We start from the raw sequence: 21,253 nt of genomic DNA, 5'->3' as shown, positions 1-21,253 counted from the left end.
ACTTTAACATTCAGCACACACAATACGAATTGATGTTAACACGCCTTGCCGCCTTCAGCACCTCAGTATGCTCATCGCAACATGACACATCTGTGATGCTTAATATTGCCTTCTATTCTCTTACAGGGCCTTCAGCAACCGCAAAACTTTGTCTGAAGTGACAGAGTGCCCTGCTGCGATAAATAAGGTTTTCTCCCCAACTGTCAAATAAGCATTTGCATCTCCCACTGGCTGCTGGCTGAAACACGTCTGTTGCAACAGGGAGTGTTTCCCACAGCACGGGAAACACGCTGAGGATCCTTCAAAATTTCACCACTGCCAAAATGTCTAGTCAATCAAGTAGTTCAAGTACCTCAGCTATTAGAGAAACTATGCAAATTATGACCCCGCCGGCTTTAATTGCTGGTGGGACTCCCGCATTCGGGAGGCGCACGCGCACCCGGATGTGTAACTGGGGAACCTGGAAGTCAGCGGGTTGGAGCCAGGCTCTGAACCCGCTCCGGATTTTAGCGATTTTTGGAGCTCCCAACGTACCCGCTCCATCACTCGAAGATCGGCCCCAAATATTTGTTTAATTTCTCTGCCATTTCCTTATTCCCCATTATAAATCCTCCTGCATCTGTCTGTAAGGAACCCACATTTGCCTTTGCAGTCTTTTCCTTTTTACATACCTATAGAAGGACGGGGGTGATGGATGAGCAGGACTGGATCTGGGCAGCAGAGTTTTGGATGAGCTGAAGTTTATAGAGGATGTGAGGGTGGCCAAAAGAGCGTTGGAGTAATCAGATCTGGGGGTGACCATGGCATGGATGAGCGTTTCAGCAGCAGACCAGCTGAGGCAGGGGCAGTGATGAGGTTGTGGAAGTGGCAGTAGGTGGTCTTTGTGATGGAGAGGATATGAGTTTGGAAGCTCAGCTCTAACATCAATGTTGTTTGTTTAGTTGCCAGTAAAAAAGCATAACTTAAAAATGTTACCAAGGAGCTGGTGATGAATAGAATATGTGTCCTTGTGGAAGAACCACCTTTTAAAGCACATTTAGCAAAAATGCATAAAGTTAAAACCCACAAAAAAATGAAAATGTACAAAAGGCAGACGTTCAGTTTATCACCTATACCACCTACTTCCACCTCCATAATATCACCATCTCAGTTCCTACCTCACCTCACCACTGCTGAAATCTTCATTTATGTCTCTATTTTAACAGTGCTGTTCTCTCGAGCACCATCGTACATGAACTCCAACTCATCCTGATCTCCACTGCCTGGATCCTACCCCACGCACAATCTGCTTACCAATTCCCGCCCTCCGCCCCCCCCGCCCCCCCCCCCCCCACCCCCACCATCTTTATACACCTCTATATTGGTGCACCATCCCTTAGCACATCAATTTCAAAACCTTCATGCTTGCCTATAAACCTCTTTGTCACATCATTCCTGTGAAACCCATCCAAACCCTATGTCCTTGCTTTCATCCTCTGCTCTTCTAATTTTGATGTGGAGATGCCGGTGATGGACTGGGGTTGACAATTGTAAACAATTTTACAACACCAAGTTATAGTCCAGCAATTTTATTTTAAATTCACAAGCTTTCGGAGATTTTCTCCTTCCTCAGGCAAATGTTTCAAGATCTCCTTGAAGCCTACGCATTTATACATATTGAACAATAATACATGGTGTTTACAGACTGCCCCTGCAACTGCCCGTTGCCAAGGCAATCACCGTGTTCAGACAGAGAGGTGTTACCTGCAGAACCTCCGAATACACATTCAACAAAAAAACAAACAGGGAAAATTTTGGGACTTCTAATTTTGGTGTACTGTGTGTTTGCCCATCCCTCCACTTGCTCTCACACTTTGAAGTTCTCTCTCTAAACTCCTCTGTCTTATTACATCTTTCCTTCAAAAGCATCCTTAAATGTACCTCTTTGGCCACCTCCCATAACTTATCTGCTGTTCCTGCTCTCATCTGACTGCCAATGCTTTGAGCCAATTTGCTATGTTAAAGGTATAAATGTAAGTTCTTGCTTTGTTCAGAATAATATAGGTCTTGAGAACTGCCATAGAATTATATTCCCCTTTGTAACAATATTGTCTGGAATAACCCAGCAATATTTTTCAATCTGTCAGCATCCAGATATCAAAAATTGACAGTTCTATATTTGGATGGTGTAGATACAATGACACCAATAGAGCAATAAAATAAAACCAGGTACCATTACTGAATGTATTTTTTCTTGTCTCTATTGCCATTGTCTCTGCTGTTATTGGCACTGTATGACTTTATTTACAAAAGTTGATGATTTATTAAAGTTGTCAGGATGACGTCTTTCATTACGGAGGTACCCTTTGTTATTGTGAGAGCTTCTTTTTCAGTAAACAAATCACATTGTTCTAAGTCTTTAACCGTGACTGCGATAGCTAGGGATAGCTTGGAATAAGATGAGTTGTATATAAATAAGGATTCATCCATTCACAGCTGCGTGCGAGCTGACATATGATCTGAGAAGCTCTAGATTCTTTCAGTATAATTGGTTTCATAAATAATAACCCCATCAGACCATGTCAAGGCATCAGCTAATTTATCTATGGCATCTCATTCTGTCATAAAAGGCTGTCCAAACAACACAGTTAAATGAAACTTAACCAGTTTATTTCTGTGCTACTTGCATTTTTGACAAGAGCACGATACAATGATGTGTAAAATTAATCTTCAGTACAGTTCTGTAAGAGGAAATTATGTTATCCTTTCCCTGGAAAAGCTGCCAAAGTTGTGATTATAGTACATTTGTAGAAAGCACATTAACGCTGGTGAGAATTTTATGTAGATTTTGTCACATTAAGTCCTTCTGCTTAGATTACACCCTGTGCATGTCTCCAAACTTCCAAGGATGTCAAAGACAAATATAGCCAGTATTGCTGTTAAATTATATGTGGGCACAGTTACTGCAGTAGTTTTGTACATTGTTTTTCACCTCTGGAACCTGAGTTTGAATTCAGTGTAGACTGATGCAATGATTTCAATGGATGGAAAATGTGGGCAGTGCACCTGCAATTTTCTGATAAACTGCCTGCTTTGGGCAAGGCCCAGCCAAAAATGTCTGATAAAAAGCAGCCTAATCCTATATTCACTGCAATTTATTAGATACATTTATACAATTGGCAGAAGAAAATGTGTGTTTAGCTTTGTCTGTGACTGAAATATAACTATACGTTAACATTTTCTGAGTAATCTACGAAAACAAACAAGAGAGATAAAGCAAGAGTGCTATCTATTTGGAGAGTCAGACAGATCTGATTATTGCCTTCTCACATGCTTTTCAATCTTTTGTAGGCCTTTTCACAGAACACGTTCCGAACATCTGACTATTTATAAAATACTGAAGATGTTTCCAGCAATCAATACACAGTTTACAGACAGTGTGCTGAAACAACTCGGTCAACAGCTGATATTAGAATCATGGGATAGAGGTTGCATAGGTATCTCTTCTGTATCTTGCTTGTATGTTTGTAATATACTAATTTTGAATTGACAATTTTTATGTTTTTTCTTTTTATTCCATATACTGAAGTAGACATAAATGTATATGGATTAAATCTTTCCAGATTCTGCTATCTTACTACCCTTTTTGTGTGACTAATCCAGTTCACAAAACAGTTGTCATAAAATAGGTCATAAATATAGCGATGAGTGAACAAACTGGATGTCAGTAACCCCAAGAGAAAGTACTCTGATCTTCCTTGATTATTCTCCCTCCATTTTTAAACTAGATATAGTACTGTTTCAGTGAAAAAAGCCTTGGGTAGGATTATCTGCTGAAGTTATCCCTGGATCCATGGATAGCAACCGTTTGAGCTTCTATAACTGCTGTCAGAACTGTCAACAGAGGCTCTACCAAGGTGGGCGCCACTGTTGTGCTGATGGAGCTGACCACTCGGTCCATGTTGGACAGAATGGTCTGGGCGAATCCTTGTCACAAGTTGGAGCTGTACTTGAGCTTTGAGCCATTGTGTGCAAGCTTGCTGGCCGGCTGCCCAGTGCACCTAGCATTTCCTGACGTATGCCCATCAGCCTTCGGCAGCCTCAAAGTCAGCATCTGAGTCCTCGGTAGCAGAACTAGTATGCGACATCACCCTCCGGCAAGCTGGCACCTGTGGTGTCCTATCCCCCCGCCCTAGCTCCTGTACACGTGATTCACCATAGCAAGACTCCTTCTCCAGCCTATCCTTTAAAGTATGCGCAGTGCCAGTATCTGAGCTGGCAAAGTTATGAGGTGCTGGCACTCTTTTCTTTCAAGGCTATGAAAAGAAAAGCATGATGTATATTCCTCTCCTGGACCCAAAACCACAGGATCATGCAGACAGCATTGATCTTGTTTGCTGTTATGAGTTCTGCCATTCCCGCACTTCTATTAGGAGCTCTGACTCTGTTATCAAAGCAAGTTTGGAATTCTACATTTGTCAGCAATTTCAAAATGCTAACTGCAGGTGTGCTCTGCCATGCACAAATGCAGTGGTTTAAATGCAGATTAACCATTTAAATAGTGCTCAGCTACATAATTGGAGCCGGCATTGCATTGGTCAGCCTACTGTGTGAATTGGAGTTTGCAACATTTACACGTGCTTTTAAAAAATCAATATTGCGGGTTAATGGGCAGGTTCTTCCAAAAACATTCACTAACTTACCATTAGCTTCCAAACAGTGTGGCAACAATTTCCAAACTTATAACAACACTTAAAAAAAATCTTTTATTGTACCAAACACTAGTCTCAAAATAAAAATTTCATTCAGAATGATTATTTGAAAATCTCAGTAGTGATCCCTTACATTCTGATAAACTTACTAACAAACTTATTAGGGGTAATTTTCACCTTCACCATTTGGACTTTAAACTGGCAGAGCGGATTACCCGACAGTTATAGAACCTGCCCTACTTTCATTTCCATTTAATCAGGCGGGTTTCCTAATGGGCGGGCTATCGACCAAGCGGTTAAGGTGAAAATTATCTTAAAATAGCCTCCCTGTGGGAAAGTGACTAGCCTTAGCTTGGTACCTCCTGACAGTGGGGATTGAGCCTGTGCCTTGATATTCAATGTGTTGTACCACTATGCTACAGAATACTTAAATCTTTAATTTAATGTTCTTAAAAGTTTAAATTTTTAATTTAATGTTCATGCCACTTGGCAGCACCACAGAAATACTGGTGCACCAAAATGTAGAAAAAAGAATAAATCTGGGGTATTGTTCAAGGAAAGTTCACAGTACATTTTACAACTGTATGATATTCTTCCATAGCTTACCAAAGCAATTTATAAAACTGCAGTGCTCCACATTTATCTCAAAAATATATTTTTCAATTTATAAGTAGGAGCTCAGGAAGCCTACCTGTTTGCATTTTATCCTTAATTTTGAAAATATACAAGTTTTTGCAAAACATGCCCATTGTTGCTTGCATTTTGTGTATGATACGGGAATAGACAAAGTCAACATGGATTTATGAAAGGGAAATCATGTTTGACAAACCTACTGGAGTTTTTTGAGGATGTAACTGGTAGAATAGATAAGGGAGAACATTTGGATTTTATGTGGGACTTTATCAAAGGCCTTCTTAAGAGGTTAGTGTGCAAAATTAAAGCACATGGGATTGGTGGTAATATACTGGCATGGATTAAAAATTGGTTAACAGGAAACAGAGAGTAGGAATAAATGGGTCTTTTTTGGGGTGGCAGGCAGTGACTAGTGGGGTATCGCAGGGATCAGTGCTTGGGCCCCAGCTATTCACAATATATATCAATGATTTGGATGAGGGAACCAAATGTAATATTTCCAAGTTTGCTGACGACACAAAACTAGGTGGGATCGTGAGTTGTGAGGAGGATGCAAAGGGCTTCAAGGCGATTTAGACAAGTTGAGTGAGTGGGCAAATACATGGCAGATGCAGTATAATGTGGATAAATGTGAAGTTATCCACTTCGGAAGGAAAAACAGAAAGGCAGAGTATTATTTAAATGGTGATAGATTAGGAAATGTTGATGTACAAAGGGACCTTGGTGTCCTTGTACACCAGTCACTGAAAGCAAACATGCAGGTGCAGCAAGCAGTTAGGAAGGCAAATGGTATGTTGGCCTTCATTGCAAGAGGATTTGAGTACAGGAGCAAGAATGTCTTACTGCAGTTATACAGGGCCTTGGTGAGACCACACCTGGAGTATTGTGTGCAGTTTTGGTCTCCTTACCTAAGAAAGGATATACTTGCCATAGAGGGAGTGCAGCGAAGGTTCACCAGCCTGATTCCCGGGATGGCAGGACTGTGGTATGTGGAGAGATTGGGTCGACTCGGCCTGTATTCACTTGAGTTTAGAAGAATGAGAGGGGATCTCATTGAAACTTATAAAATTCTGACAGGGCTAGACAGACTGGATGCAGGGAGGATGTTTCCCCTGGCTGGGGGGTCCAGAACAAGAGGTCACAGTCTCAGGATACGGGATAGGACATTTAGGACTGAGATGAGGAGAAATTTCTTCACTCAGAGGATGGTGAACCTGTGGAATTCTCTACCACAGAAGGCTGTGGAGGCCTAGTCACTGAATATATTTAAGAAGGAGCTAGATAGATTTCTAGACACAAAAGGGATCAAGGGGCATGGGGAGAGAGCAGGAATATGGTATTGAGGTAGAGGATCATATTGAATGGCGGAGTGGGCTTGAAGGGCTGAATGGCCTACTCTTGCTCCTATTTTCTATGTTTCTATACCACTGAAACAATTTTTAGACTTCTTGTCAATATCAGGGCCAGAATGCAGGGCAAAAGCAGATCCAACAGTATCAGTTGGGAAACCACAACCCTGAATATCCTCTAGCCTTATAGTGCGCCTCCGTCGTAAGTTGGGCAGCAGTACGACAGAAGGCCTGTGTTTTTGGCCTGCGCTGCCATTACCCACAGGGCTTTCCTGTGTGTGGAGGCAGAAGACGTGGGTACGGTTCTTAATGAATACTTTGCGTCTGTCCTCACAAAAGAGGGAGACGATGCAGGCATTGTAGTTAAGGAGGAGGAGTGTGAAATATTGGATGGGATAAACATAGTGAGGGAGGAAGTATTAAGCAGATTAGCATCTTTGAAAGTAGATAAATTGCCAGGCCCGGATGGAATATATCCCAAGCTGTTAAGCGAAGCAAGGGAGGAAATAGCGGAGGCTCTGACCATCATTTTCAAATCCTCACTGGATATAGGTGTGGTGACGTAGGAGGACTATTAACGTTGTACCGTTGTTTAAAAAGGGAGAAAGGGATAAACCAAGTAATTACAGGCCAGTCAGCCTAACCTTGGTGGTGGGCAAATTATTGGAAAAAATTCTGAGGGACAGTATTAATCGTCGTTTAGAAAGGCACGGATTAATCAAGGACAGTCCCATTTGTTAAGGGAAGATCGTGCCTGACTAACTTGATTGAATTTTTTGAGGAGGTAACAAGGAGGGTTGATGAGGGTAGTACATTTGATGTAGTCTACATGGATTTTAGGCTTTTGACAAGGTCCCACATGGCAGACTGGTCAGCAAAGTAAAAGCCCATGGGATCCAAGGGAAAGTGGCAAGTTGGATCCAAAATTGTCTCAGTGGCAGGAAGCAAAGGGTAATGGTCGACAGGTGTTTTTCTGATTGGAAGGCTGTTTCCAGTGGGATTCCACAGGGCTCAGTACTAGGTCCCTTGCTTTTTGAGGTATATATCAATGATTTAGACTTAAATGTAGGGGGCATGATTAAGAAGTTTGCAGATGATACAAAAATTGGCCGTATGGTTGATAGTGAAGTGGAAAGCTGTAGACTGCAGGAAGATATCAATGGACTGGTCAGGTGGTCAGAAAGTGGCAAATGAAATTCAATCTGGTGAAGTGTGAGGTAATGCATTTGGGGAGGGCAAACAAGGCAAGGGAGTACACAATAAATGGGAGGATACTGAGAGGTGTAGAGGAACAGAGGGACCTTGGAGTGCATGTCCACAGATCACTGAAGGTAGCAGGACAGGTAGGTAAGGTGGTTAAGAAGGCATACGGGATGCTTTCCTTTATTAGCCGAGGCATAGACTGTAAGAGCAAGGAGGTTATGTTAGAACTGTGTAAAACACTAGTTAGGCCACACCTAGAGTACTGCATACAGTTCTGGTCACATTACAGGAAAGATGTGATTGCACTAGGGAGGGTACAGAGGAAATTTACGAGGATGTTGCTAGGACTGGAGAATTTTAGCTATGAGAAAAGATTGGATGGGCTTGGGTTGTTTTCTTTGGAACAGAGGAGGCGGAGGGGAGATTTAATTGAGGTGTATAAAATTATGAGGGGCCTAGATAGAGTGGATAGGAAGGGCTTATTTCCCTTGGCATATAGGTCAATAACCAGGGGGGCGAAGATTTAAAGTAATTGGTAGAGAGATTAGAAGGGGGCTGAGGAGAATTTTTTCTCCCAGAGCATGGTGGGAATTCACTACCCGAAAGGGTGGTAGAGGCAGAAACCCTCATCACATTTAAAAAGTACTTGGATGTGCACTTGATATGCCGTAACCTACAGGGCTATGGACCAAGTGCCGGAAAGTGGGATTAGGCCGGATAGCTCTTTTTCGGCCGGCACAGACACGATGGGCCGAATGACCCCCTTCTGTGCCGTAAATTTCTATAGTTCTATCATTCCATAATTCCTTTGGGGTGGAACCTCTGCCCAACCCAAACAAGGTCACTCGTCAGAAGGGGCATTTCCTTGGGAATCTGCCGGCAATCTAGTATGCCAGGTGAGAAAAGGCATACCAGCCTGCTGTCCAGCAGAAATGGGACTCTGAGGCTTGGCTTGGACCTCTGAAGACTTTTCTACAATTTTTTCATTGTGCAACTAGATCGCTGCCATTTTCTGGTGCATTCTGCAGGACTCCTGCCAGAGTTACCCCTGAGGAATTTTGGTTCCCTTTTCTCTATACCCTGCAAAAGCTTTTTGCTAAGTTCAATAAAGCTATACAGTAATTCTTAATCAGTAATTATTTGTATTTTGTGCAGTATTTGGAAATCAAGCATTCTATATGATCCTAAAAGGCTGTGCCAGGCCTTACACGACGCTGGGTGACTTAACGAGTTTTGGGTATTCCACTCCTTTGTCCGATCCATTTCCAAAAATGGTATGAATAATTTATATTGTATATAATTTTATCTTGTTAATATCTAATAATGCAAGAGTAACAAAATACTGTACACATTGCTTTGTAGGTTGCAATGACCATGAAGATAAATACATTGAGGGTAGTTTACTTAATACAATTCTTTGCATGTGGGCAGGATTACTACTTAGCAGGGTTGTGCTCTTTCCTTGTTGGGTGGCTCTCATCATGTTGAGAAGGGGAGGGTTGAGGAATTTTTGGGGGGTAAGGGTTGGCACATTGCCTGGCACCTGAGAAAGGTAAAGGGTTCAGTGGAAACTGGGGGTTTATCAGTTCAAGAGTTAGCCTAGGATCTCTTCAGGTATGGGGCTTGGTGTGCCTGGGGAACAGGCGAGCAGGGAGGATGACCACATCTTGCAGTGTTTTCCTAGTTCCAGGCATAGTCTGTGCACCATTTGCTTCACTTGGCAGATGTCCCACAGTTTCTTTGACCATGTTTGCTGTGCAGGGTATTGGGTTGCTCTGGAATTGAGAGATGCACTTTTGTGCTGCCTGGAACGAAAGCTGGACAAATCTATAAGTGGATGTTTGGCCCACTACTAACATGCAGAATAGGACTGGGAGTTGGATTGTAAAACTGTCATAACATTCTTGACCTCCAGGTCTCCCTACCAGAAGTTACTGTGAATAGGACTAGAACATGTGCTGAACTGCATACAGCCAACCTAAAAAACTAGCAGAAATGATTGCACAGCCCAGAAAGTGGACAATTCAAATAATAACTCTGAATATAAGAGATATCTGTTAAATGCACAAGATTTATTATATTACCTCCAGAAAAATTAGATTTTTTATACTTTATTTGATGCATTTCCAGCATTTGGCAGTCTAAGATAGTCTACATGGAATCCCCTCCCCAAATCCACTTGAGTAGGCATGTTACTATTATGAATTAATAATACAATTAACATATCAACAAAATAGACATTTAAGATATTAAAGTGGTGATATTTTAGTTAAGCTAACATTTTTGATCTCTAAAATAAAGGAAATCTAAAATAAATCACTTATCTGAAGGATGAGCAATTTAAAATAAACACATGGAGGGATAAATTTTGCAAATTAGTGCTGTCAGTGCAGAGCTTCGCATTATGAAACTTTAATGGACAGAAAATTATTCAGGGTGCACTGACCTCTTGTGCCTAAATTCTTGATATGTACAATAATGGTTAGAAAATTCTGCAAGATGAACCGATCTCTGACAGTTACACTTTTCCAGCAGTCTAATTAGATCAAGTCAACCTAAAAGTAAAACAGTAGTTCCCCTAATTATAAGCAGATTTTAAAAGTATGTAACTATTGCTGTCTTTCCATTACGTTTTTACAATTTGCTGCCAGTCCAGTTAAATGTTGTGAGAAAATGATCATTAATTATCATATCAAAAATTACTACTTGTTTCTGATTGAAAAGAGCTGCTGAACTATATCGCAGGCTGCTAACTCCCAGAAAGGAATTGCATCTGAGAAAGACTGAGCACCTCCCTCCAACTGGGAACGGTTCAAAGGCAGGAGGCATCTTGTGCAGGTGTGCTGCTATCTCCCCTTAGCAAGAAGATGGACAGAGTAATATACAGACCACAAGTGGGCAGAATCCACTTGCTGGCAGAGGATGACCAGCTTGCATCCATTCTGCACTTATGAGGTCATAGATCTGGACCTCGGGAAACCTTATGATTAATTTTAGAAGAAGAATGTTTTCTGATTATCAAAGACTGCTGCTTTAGAGGCCTTGCCAAGCAACCTTCAAGAAATAATACCTTGTGTGGAGGAATCTACTACTTGAATGTGCGCTTTGTTGATGATCCCAACACTGCACTTCAACATGTGGCATCTGCAGTGGAGCCCTCCATGGCAGAGGCCCTAAGGCCACTTGGAGCATATGTCATCAATGCTCAGTCTGCTGCCATAGATGCCTTCAGCTGCAATGTCCAACAGGCTTTCTAATATTGCTTGGACAGGCTTGGGAATGGGATGGAGAAAGCTGTTAATTAGATTTCAACAATTTAATTGCTGTCATTAGGTCTGCTATCACGCAGATCAGTGGGCATGGTGAGACAATGCTCAGTGGCAGATGCAAGGGTGGAATGAGCATGGATGATGGTGCTGTCCCTCAGGATAACAACACATTCAGACATGAACATGGCCAGGCCACCTACGCAACTGCAGATGTGGTGGTGCCAGAAGCTGGGCCATGTGAAGACCAAGCTCACAGAGGTCAAGGCCAATCACAAGTGCCTTTCGTGGACACATAGCAGCCAGCCAACTCACATACTCCTGTAGTGGGGGAGCACATAGAAGAAGTACTAGGTTGTATAGGACAACGGTGCTTAACACTAGGAAGACACATGCATCATATTTAGGGTAATAAAAAGTGTAGTTGTTATGGTGTTAGATAACGTATCAGCAGGTGACATGAATGGGATTTTTGCCAGCATGTAGAAGGGTAGGTAAAGGGCATTGAGAAGATGTAGGGAATAACAGTTGATGCAATGGCTGGATGGGGCCTTAAGAGAAGGTCTTGTCAATAAGGAGCTGATGAATGATCTATCCTTGGCTCCCTCCTATTTCTCATCTACATGCTGCCCCTCGCATCATCATCTGAAAATACAACGTCAGGTTCCACATGTACGCTGACGACATGCAGCTCTACCTCACCACCACCTCTCTTGACCCCTCCAGGTTCTCTGATTTGTCACACTGCTTGTCCGACATCCAGTACTGGATGAGCAGAAATTTCCTCCAACTAAACATTGGAAAGACCGAAGCCAGAGTCTTCAGTCCCCGCCACAAACTCTGTTCCTTAGCCACTGACTCCATCCCTCTCCCTAGCCACCGTCTAAGGCTGAACCAGACATTTCGCAACCTTGGCGTCCTATCTGACCCTCAGATGAGCTTCCACCACATATCTGCCCTATCACCAAGACTGCCTACTTCCACCTGCGTAACATCACCCGTCTCCACTCCTGCCTCAGCTTATCTGCTGCTGAAACCCTCATCCATGTCTTTGTTACCTCTAGACTTGACTATTCCAACACTCTCCTGGCTGGCCTCCCATCTTCCACCTCCATAAACTTGAGCTCATCCAAATCTCTGCTACCCGTATCCTGACTTGCACCAAGTTCCGTTCACTTATCACCCCTGTGCTCACAGTCCAATTTGGCTCCCAGTCCGGCATCACCTCAATTTTTAAAATTCTCATCCTTGTTTTCAAATCCCTCCTTGGCCTCGCTCCTCTCTAACTCTGTAACCTCCTCCAGCCCTACAACCCTCCGAGATCTCTGCACTCCTCCAATTCTAGCCTCTTGCGTATCGCCGATTTTAATCGCTCCACCAATGGCGGCCGTGCCTTCAGCTGTCTAGGTCCTAAGCTCTGGAATTCCCTCCATAAACCTCTCCGTCTCTCTACCTCTCTATCCTCCTTTAGGATGCTCCATAAAACCTACCTCTTTGACCAAGCTTTTGATAACCTGTCCTAATATCTCCTTATGTGGCTTGGTGTCAAATTTTGTTTGATAACGCTCCTGTGAAGTGCCTTGGGATGTTTTACTGCATTAAAGGCGCTATATAAATGCAAGTTGTTGTTGGTTCTAGCAGCTGGAGGATATGCTTCAACCTCCTGCTTGTCTAGGCCATCTTGATGCTATTTGTTGTCTTCCTTCTCTGGGCGCTCCATAATCATGCTTAGTTGGATGGTGATCTTATACAGCATTCAGCAAATTACGATGATCCAGGCTGCATTATAGGATGCCCTGTGATCTGTAAAAGGCATCTGAGACAATGTGATAACATATCTATGGTGTGTTCTATTATAATTCGAGTAGATGCATGCACCTCATTGTATCTGTGCTAGCATATGACTGCCATTGAAGTACCATGAGCCAGGTGTGGAGTTTGTGGCGGAGGCCAAAGACTTTGGCTTCGGTCTTTTCAGTGTTCCAACTGGAGGAAATGGCGGCTCATCCAGGACTGGATGTCGGACAAAGAGTTTGACAACACAATGGCGGTGAACTCGAGAGAAATAGTGGATAGGTACAGCTTGGTGGCATCAGTATACATGTGCAACCTGACCCCATGTCTTTGGATGATGCCAAAGGGCATTAAGTAAATGATGAAGAGGAGGGGACCAAGGATAAATCCTTGACTGAATCCAAAGATAACATTGTGAGGATGGGAAGAGAAGCCATTGTTTGAGATGCTAATATTGGATAGGTAAGAGTGGAACCAAGCGAGGGCAGCCCAACTGTGTTGGACAACGGAGAGGTATTTGCAGTGTTGTCGACGGAGAGGTTGAGAAGAAAGAGGAGGAATAGTGCACCACAGTCACAGAGGATGTCTTTTGTGACTTTGATTAGGGCCCTTTCAGTGCTATGGCAGGGCAGATACATGGAGTTACGGGAAAGATGGGCAAGGATTGGGAGACGACAACATATTCAAGGACTTTGGGGAAGAAAGGGAGTTTGGAGACGTGGCGGTTGTTCCCATTTGAATAAATAGTTGCTGCGTGTAAGGGTTTTGCAATACTTTGAGAAAGCACACAAGGCTGAGACAATCTATGATGAGCATTTCCTGGCTTTTACCAACCTTCTGTTGCCACCTGGCCTTCAACCTTGCCCTTTCCCAAAGGTTCTCCTGTCTGACTGCCCACAGTATACAGCATCTCACCTTCATGTGTGCTCAGGGTTTTCAGCACTGCTACAGCTCCTGTGGTTCTGTTTCTTTGAACTGGTTGTAGGCCATCTTTTCTTTTGGAAAATGAAAAGACAATGTTAAGGGCATGTGAGTGGCATATGAGTGCATGCATGCCATAATGACCCTTTAAATGAAGTGTTCTCGAATATTAGCTGTAGCCCTTACGGTAGGCAGAGTAGTTTTGCATGTTTGCAAAAGTTGCTGTTTGCAGAGTTGAGTTCTCCTGACACCCAGATTCTGCAAGAAAAAGAGATAAGGAGGTGAGTGAAGGCTGTCTGAGTGGTAGCGAATGTGTATTAGGGTTAAGAATGCAAGAATTACCTTAGCTACCCTTGTGCGGTCAATTAACCTTTTCTGGCTCCGTGTGGCAGTTCTTGGGGTGCTGGAGGTAGCACTGACTGCTTCTGCCCTCTCCCTCCACACAGCCTGAATCATCCTCTCATGGGGCTTCCTCCCTACAGTGCCCAGCAATCTTACTGTTCTGGCCCTGACTTCTGCCAAAAGGTACTCCATTGTAAACAATTTTACAACACCAAGTTATAGTCCAGCAATTTTATTTTAAATTCACAAGCTTTCGGAGATTTTCTCCTTCCTATGAGGAAGGAGAAAATCTCCGAAAGCTTGTGAATTTAAAATAAAATTGCTGGACTATAACTTGGTGTTGTAAAATTGTTTACAATTGTCAACCCCAGTCCATCACCGGCATCTCCACATCAAAAGGTACTCCATAATGCATCTGAGAATCTGGGAGCCCTTTCCAGTGGCTCACATCTCTGAGGTTGCTGTTGCTTCAGCCATTCTTGCAGAAAAGTGATGCTTTTTTTTAAATGGCTTTTAACAGCAGTATTTCCCTCCCACCCTCCCAGCAGCAGTATCGCTATCAGTGATATTACCATTCCAAACCTGCCTTGTGCAGCAAATGAGGTCCCCGAAAGGAATTTGCAACATATTAGCAGTGGATTCACATCAGTGTGTGGCATTCTTGATCTGCCACTATGCATGACATAGGCAATTAATATGCATCCGAGTTCTGATTAATATGTTGATTGTTTAAATTGCTAAGCTTTTCGCTTCAAAGTTTCTGAACCACAACAGATTCCAGTCCGCTTCCACAAGTTTGAATACTTCTTTGATTTCCCCCTCCACTCAATTCCTGATCAATCAGCTCCCCTCTTGGGTCCTATGCTAACTTACATAGTCAGTGCTTTCCATTCCTCAGCTGATGTTGCTTTCCCCTTCAAAACTACACTCATCACCCCTCTCCTTAAACAAAAAACATTCTTGATCCATCTTTCCTCACGAGGTTGGATTTTCCTCTGTAAGCCTGCCCAAAATCAGTGAGGCCTACCCACACCAACCTGGATTTCCTGCCCTCTGCAACTGGCCACCCCTCCCCCACTCACTGCATGTAAATCTGGGTAGGGGTGGGCCTGACTTCCCAAACCATTTTCCTCCCATCGGTCCCAGATATCATCGCTCCCATGGGACTACCTGATGGAAGGAGATGGTAGGTCCAGGGTAGACTGGAGAAGATAATAGAAGGGGAGGGAAAGCAACCAGTCATGGTGGTTCATGTGGGAGCAAATGATATAGGAAAGTAAAGTCCTGAAGTCCTGCAAAAGGAGTTTAGATTAGGAATAAGGTTTAGGGGCAGAACATGAAGTGTGGAAGGTCTCTGGATTACTCCCCACACACATGTTGTAATAGGGAAGCATAGGAATGTTCGGGAGCTCAACACATAATTGAAGAGATGCTATCAGGAAGCAGGTTTCGGCTTTATGGGCATAGGTACCAGTTCTGGGGAAGATGGGAATTACTCCGCAAGGATGGGCTATATCTGAAAGGAGGGAAGTTAACATACTGGCAAAAAGGATAAATAGGGAAGTGAAGAATCATTTAAACTAGGATGAAAAGGGGTAGGGAAAATAAAAGCAATTGTAAAGAGCTAGTCGAGAAGATTGAAATAGATGAGGTTAATATATAAGTAAAAAAAGGAATTTAGGAAAAGGGATAGATTGCAGGAATATTAAAGGGAATAGAGACAGAAAATCGAATTGACCAGTTATAAGCAGAGGAAAGACTGAGATGAAGGAATGAAGGGGAAGAATTTCCAGGGGGTTTCCCCATTTCCCAATAGCTTCATGGAAGATTGGCAGAAACCCTGGAGAAAAGGCATAAATGCAAGTTTTTAGCCATTTATGCCGTTTCTCCAAAGGTCCAGCTGATCTGCTGAAGAATCCCTGTAGAAATTCTAGGCAAAGTTGTTAGCTTGATCAAAAAAAATCAAGAGAAAAGAGCATTGTTAAATCAAAAGAAAAGATGAAGTACATGTATTGCAATGTTCAAATTATGAGAAATCAACTGAGGGAATTAGGAACAATTTCCTCCCCCTGCTTCCAACTCCCTCCTCCCTTTCCCCCTCCTCTCTTAACCACATTGATGCTGAATACAATAAAATGAAATTGCCTTGTACTAAAGCTTTAAAATATATATTCAATAAAATCAAATTGGCCATGATAAAATAAAACTGTCCCAATTGCTCCCAATCCCAATTCCCCAAACATGTTGATGCTCAATATAATAAAATTAAATTGCCTGGCTGGAAAGTAGGTAATATATATGCAATAAAATGAAATTGTCCATCTGCAATTAGTATCCCAGTCCCGATTTTTTGAGTCTGCCAAAATGAGGGCTATTTCTTGCTGCTAATGGGGAGCTGCCTGCAATTGTTCAGTTGAAAGGTGTAAGTGATTTGAAGCAAGTGTGTGATGAGGGCAGCATCAAAGATGTGCCTTCAGTAATGATTTCTTGGAGGTTTTACTGCTGGAAGTGCAACAAAGAAGGTTGTCCCTGTTTGGTGCTGATATCTGTAAAATCTCAGATATAAGCTGCATGGATGGAGGTCACTGACTGAACTAATGTATTCCCCAGGTTTTCTATTCCTGGAAGCAAATGAGAAATAAGTTCACTGGCATCAGACTGCCAAGGTAAGTATAGGTACCTTTATATACATATGCTGCACCCTCAGAGAAATCAGCTGCAAAGCATGCACAGATCACCGACTCCTTTTGGCAGCACTCTTTCACTCAATAGATGCTCCGCAGCACATTTGCAGTAGGGGGATAATAATACCATGAACATAGCAGCTCACATGTCACCGGCAAAAGAGTACTGACAAGATAAACACCCTGCAAACATTCAGCTTCGAAAAGCTTGGCAATCAGTTACAGGGAGCCACAGAGCAGGGGTTCACTGATCTCATTGGTACTATTAAGTCTGCTTTCCTGCAGATGAGTGGTCATGAGAAAACACGAGCAGGGCCAGACAGCCAGTGCAGCCTGCAGCTGGTCCATCTCGGGACTTAGCTACCTGGAAAACTCCTACTGCAACACAGCAGCCACCTCATGCACGCTTGCCACTGAGATGGCACCTAGGGGAAGCTCAAGACTAGGTTTAAGAGCACATACATCACACACTATCATCAAGGGAAAGCATTGAGAAAGCAAACACTAGGCACACACACTGTATGGTTTCACATTATAATTATCTTTTTATAATTATAATACTCTATGCCTCTATTTATAATTTATAAATAGAGGCATAGAGTACAAAGCTGCCTTCTTGTGCTGGTGTGAAAGGAAGTTTTGTGAGTTGTTGAGCATGGAGAAGCATCTATAGGTGATGGCATTTTTATGGAGAGAAGGGAGTAGATGGACACAGGATTGTTAATGAATTAGCTAGATACGGTATTTAAGAGAAGTCTCCTGTATGAGAATGACACAAATCCCTCTTGCAGGAGGTTATCCTCTGCAGCCCCTTCATCCAACCAGTGTCCTCTTGCTGCTCATGTGGGCTTTTTCCTCTGGGGCATCTTTGTAAGGCAAAGTTGTGTAGCGTGCAGGGCACAACTATGATCCTTGAGACATTGGCAGGACCGCATTGCACGGTGCTACCAGATCGATCCAGATACCTGAAGTTTACCTTTAGCATGGCAATGACTTGCTCAATTATTACTCAGATGTATAAATGAAACTCATTACACCAATTGAGATACTGGATGGGCTAAAAATTGAGAAAGAGGAGGTATTAGAAAGGCTGGCTGTACTTAAAGTAGATAAGTCACACGGTCCGGATAGGATGCATCCTAGGTTGCTGAGGGAAGTAAGGATGGAAATTGCAGAGGTACTGGCCATAATCTTCCAATCCTCGTTAGACATTGGGTTGGTGCCAGAGGACTGGAGAATTGCAAATGTCACACTCTTGTTCAAAAAAGGGAGTAAAGATAAACCCAGCAACTACAGACCAGTCAGTTTAACCTTGGTGGTTGGGAAGCTTTTAGAAACGGTAATCCGGGACAAAATTAATAGCCACTTGGACAAGTGTGGATTAATAAAGGAAAGCCAGCACGGATTTGTTAAAGACAAATCGTGTTTACCTAACTTGATTGAGTTTTTTGATGAGGTAATAGAGAGGGTTAATGAGGGCAATGCGGTTGATGTTGTGTATATGGACTTTCAAAAGGCGTTTGATAAAGTGCCACATAATAGGCTTATCAGCAAAATTGAAGCCCATGGAATAAAAGGGGCAGTGGCAGCATGGATACTAAATTGGCTAAGTGATAATTAGACAGGAAACAGAGTAATGGTGAACGGTTGTTTTTCAGATTAGAGGAAGATATACAGTGGTGTTCCCCATGGGTCGGTACTAGGACCACTGCTTTTTTGATATATATGAAGGACTTGAACTTAATGTACAGGGCACAAGTTCAAAATTTGCAGATGACACAAAACTTGGAAGTGAGGATGATTGTAATAGACTTCAAGAGGACATAGTCAAGGTGTTGGAATGGGCAGACACATGGCAGATGAAATTTAATGCGATGATGTCCGAAGTGATACATTTTGGTAGGAAGAACGAGGAGAGGCAATATAAACTAAAAGGTACAATTCTAAAGCGGGTGCAGGAACAGAGAGACATGGGGGTATATGTGCACAAATCTTTGAAGGTAGAGGGACAGGTTGAGAAAGCGGTTAAAAAAGTGTACAGGATCCTGGGCTTTATAAATAGAGGCATAGAGTACAAAAGCAACAAAGTTATGTTGAACCTTTATAACTGGTTCGGCCACAACTTGAGTATTGTGCCCAACTTTAGGAAGGATGTGAAGGCCTTAGAGAGGGTGCAGAAAAGTACTAGAATGGTTCCAGGGATGAGGGATTTCAGTTACGTGGATAGACTGGAGAAGCTGATGTTGTTCACCTTAGAGCAGAGAAGGTTGAGAGATTTGATAGAAGTGCTCAAAACCATGAAGAGTTTAGATAAAGTAAATAAAGAGAAACTGTCTCCATTGATGGAGGGGTCGAGAACCAGAGGAGACAGATTTAAGGTGATCGGCAAAAGAACCAAAGGTGACTTGAGGAAAAACATTTTTACACAGTGAGTAGTTATGATCTGGAATGTGCTGCCTGTAGGATGATGGATGCAGATTCAATCATGGTTTTCAAAAAGGAATTGGATAAATACTTGAAGGGAAAAAATTTGCAGGGTTATGGGGAGAGAGCGGGGGAATGGGACTAACTGGATTGCTCTTACAAAGACCCGGCACAGGCTCGATGTGCCAAATGGCCGCCTTCTGTGCTGTAACTTTCTATGATTATACTGGTGTCCATTTTGTGTCTTGGGAAGTTGCATGGGTATTATCAGCTCGTGCTATAGAGAATAGCCTTGATCTCCCAGAAGCCACCCAGAGACTTGCCTTTCTGGGTCAAAGTGAAAGAATGAAAGATGAAAGAACTTGCATTTATAATGTACCTTTCATTACCTTGCGACATTCCAAAGGGCTATAAAGCGAATTAAGTACTTTTGGAGTGTAATTACTGTTGTAATTTCGGAAACCAAAAACACAACAGAGGAAAGTAACAGGCGGCCGTTCCGATATCGCCCATTTTACACTATCACCAAATGTTAAAATTACCCCCATAGTGTTAAGTAGCAGTGGTTAGCAGTAAAGAATGAAAGAAAGACTTGGATTTATAAAGTGTATTTCACAACTTCAGGATGTCTGAAAAGGCTTTACAGCCAATTAAGTACTTTTGAAGTGTCAGTGTTGCAATATAGGGAAACGCAGCAGTCAGTTTGCATGTAATAATGTCTCATCAACAGCAATGAGGTAAATGATTTTGATCATTTGTTTTAGTGATGTTGGTTGATGGATAAATAGTGGCCAGGACAGCAGAAGAACTCCCCTGCTTTTCTTTGAATAGTCCCACAGGATCTATTACATCCACCTGAGAGGGCAGACGGGACTTTGGTTTAACATCTCATCTGAAAGACAGCCCTCGGACGGTGCAGCAATCCCTTAGTACTGCACTGAAGTGTCAGAAGAGGTTATGTACTCAAGTCTCTGGCATGGGGATTGAACCCACAACCTTCTAACTGAGAGATAAGGATGCTACCACCGAGCTACAGATGACATCTGAGCAAAGTGTGCTGATAAAGTGGACTGCCTTAATATGAATACAGTGTGACAACTACTAAGGAAGCACCTATTCATTTGCTTAATGTCATGGTGCTGGTCACAAAAAAGCTGCACATTTTGAGACTGGATTCTTTTCTTGTTGATGTAGATCATAGCATGGAGCAAGTATGGCCATTCTACAAAGAAAGACTTGCATTTATACAGCACTTTACATGACCTCAGAATGTCCCAAAGCGCTTTACAGCCAATGAAGTATTGTCACTGTTGTAATGAAGGAAACGCAGCAACCAATTTGCGTACTGCAAGCTCCCATAAACAGTAATGTGATAATGACCAGATAATCTGTTTTTAGTGATGTTGATTGAGGACACCAGGGATAACTCCCCTACTCATCTTTGAAATAGTGCCATGGGATCTTATTTATAGATGCAGATTGGGCCTCGGTTTAACATTTCATCCAAAAGACAGCACGTTTAACAATGCAGTACTCCCTCAGTACTGCACTGTCACCTAGATTTTGTGCTCAAAGTGCTGGAGTGGGACTTGAACCCACGACCTTCTGACGTAGAGGCGAAAGTGCCACCAGCTGAGCCACAGCTGACTATGACTTCTTAGATTGGAAAACTTTCAATAAGCACAAAACTAACCAAATTACTCACATTTCTTTTCCAAACCCAACAATCTGGAACTAGAAATTACCACAGAATGAACCAATCGGCTGCTGTAATAATTTCTTTACACTTTTGGTTCAGTTTTCCTTCTTCAATCAGACTAATGCGTAGTGTTAAAAGAACTTTGATAACACAACAGATGCATAAAAAATTACACAATTCTGAAAACAGTCATTAAACTTATCCATAAAACTGGTCACTTAATATTAGAAATACCTTTCTATCTGAA

At 42.5% G+C, this 21,253-nt stretch overlaps 1 protein-coding gene across 1 annotated transcript in view; it reads left to right on the top strand.

Moving 5' to 3' along the window:
• Positions 1 to 21,253, top strand: part of cnbd1 (cyclic nucleotide binding domain containing 1) — a 155,544-nt gene that overhangs the window by 47,255 nt on the left and 87,036 nt on the right. The window contains 2 exon segments of the mRNA XM_067975348.1: positions 3,331 to 3,476; positions 9,032 to 9,150. Coding sequence (XP_067831449.1) covers positions 3,331 to 3,476; positions 9,032 to 9,150 — 265 coding nt within the window.

Source organism: Heptranchias perlo, chromosome 3 (assembly GCF_035084215.1).
Source record: "Heptranchias perlo isolate sHepPer1 chromosome 3, sHepPer1.hap1, whole genome shotgun sequence".
NCBI lineage: Eukaryota > Metazoa > Chordata > Chondrichthyes > Hexanchiformes > Hexanchidae > Heptranchias > Heptranchias perlo.
The sequence above is the reverse complement of the archived record's forward strand: the minus strand, read 5'-3'. Positions and strand labels throughout refer to the sequence as shown.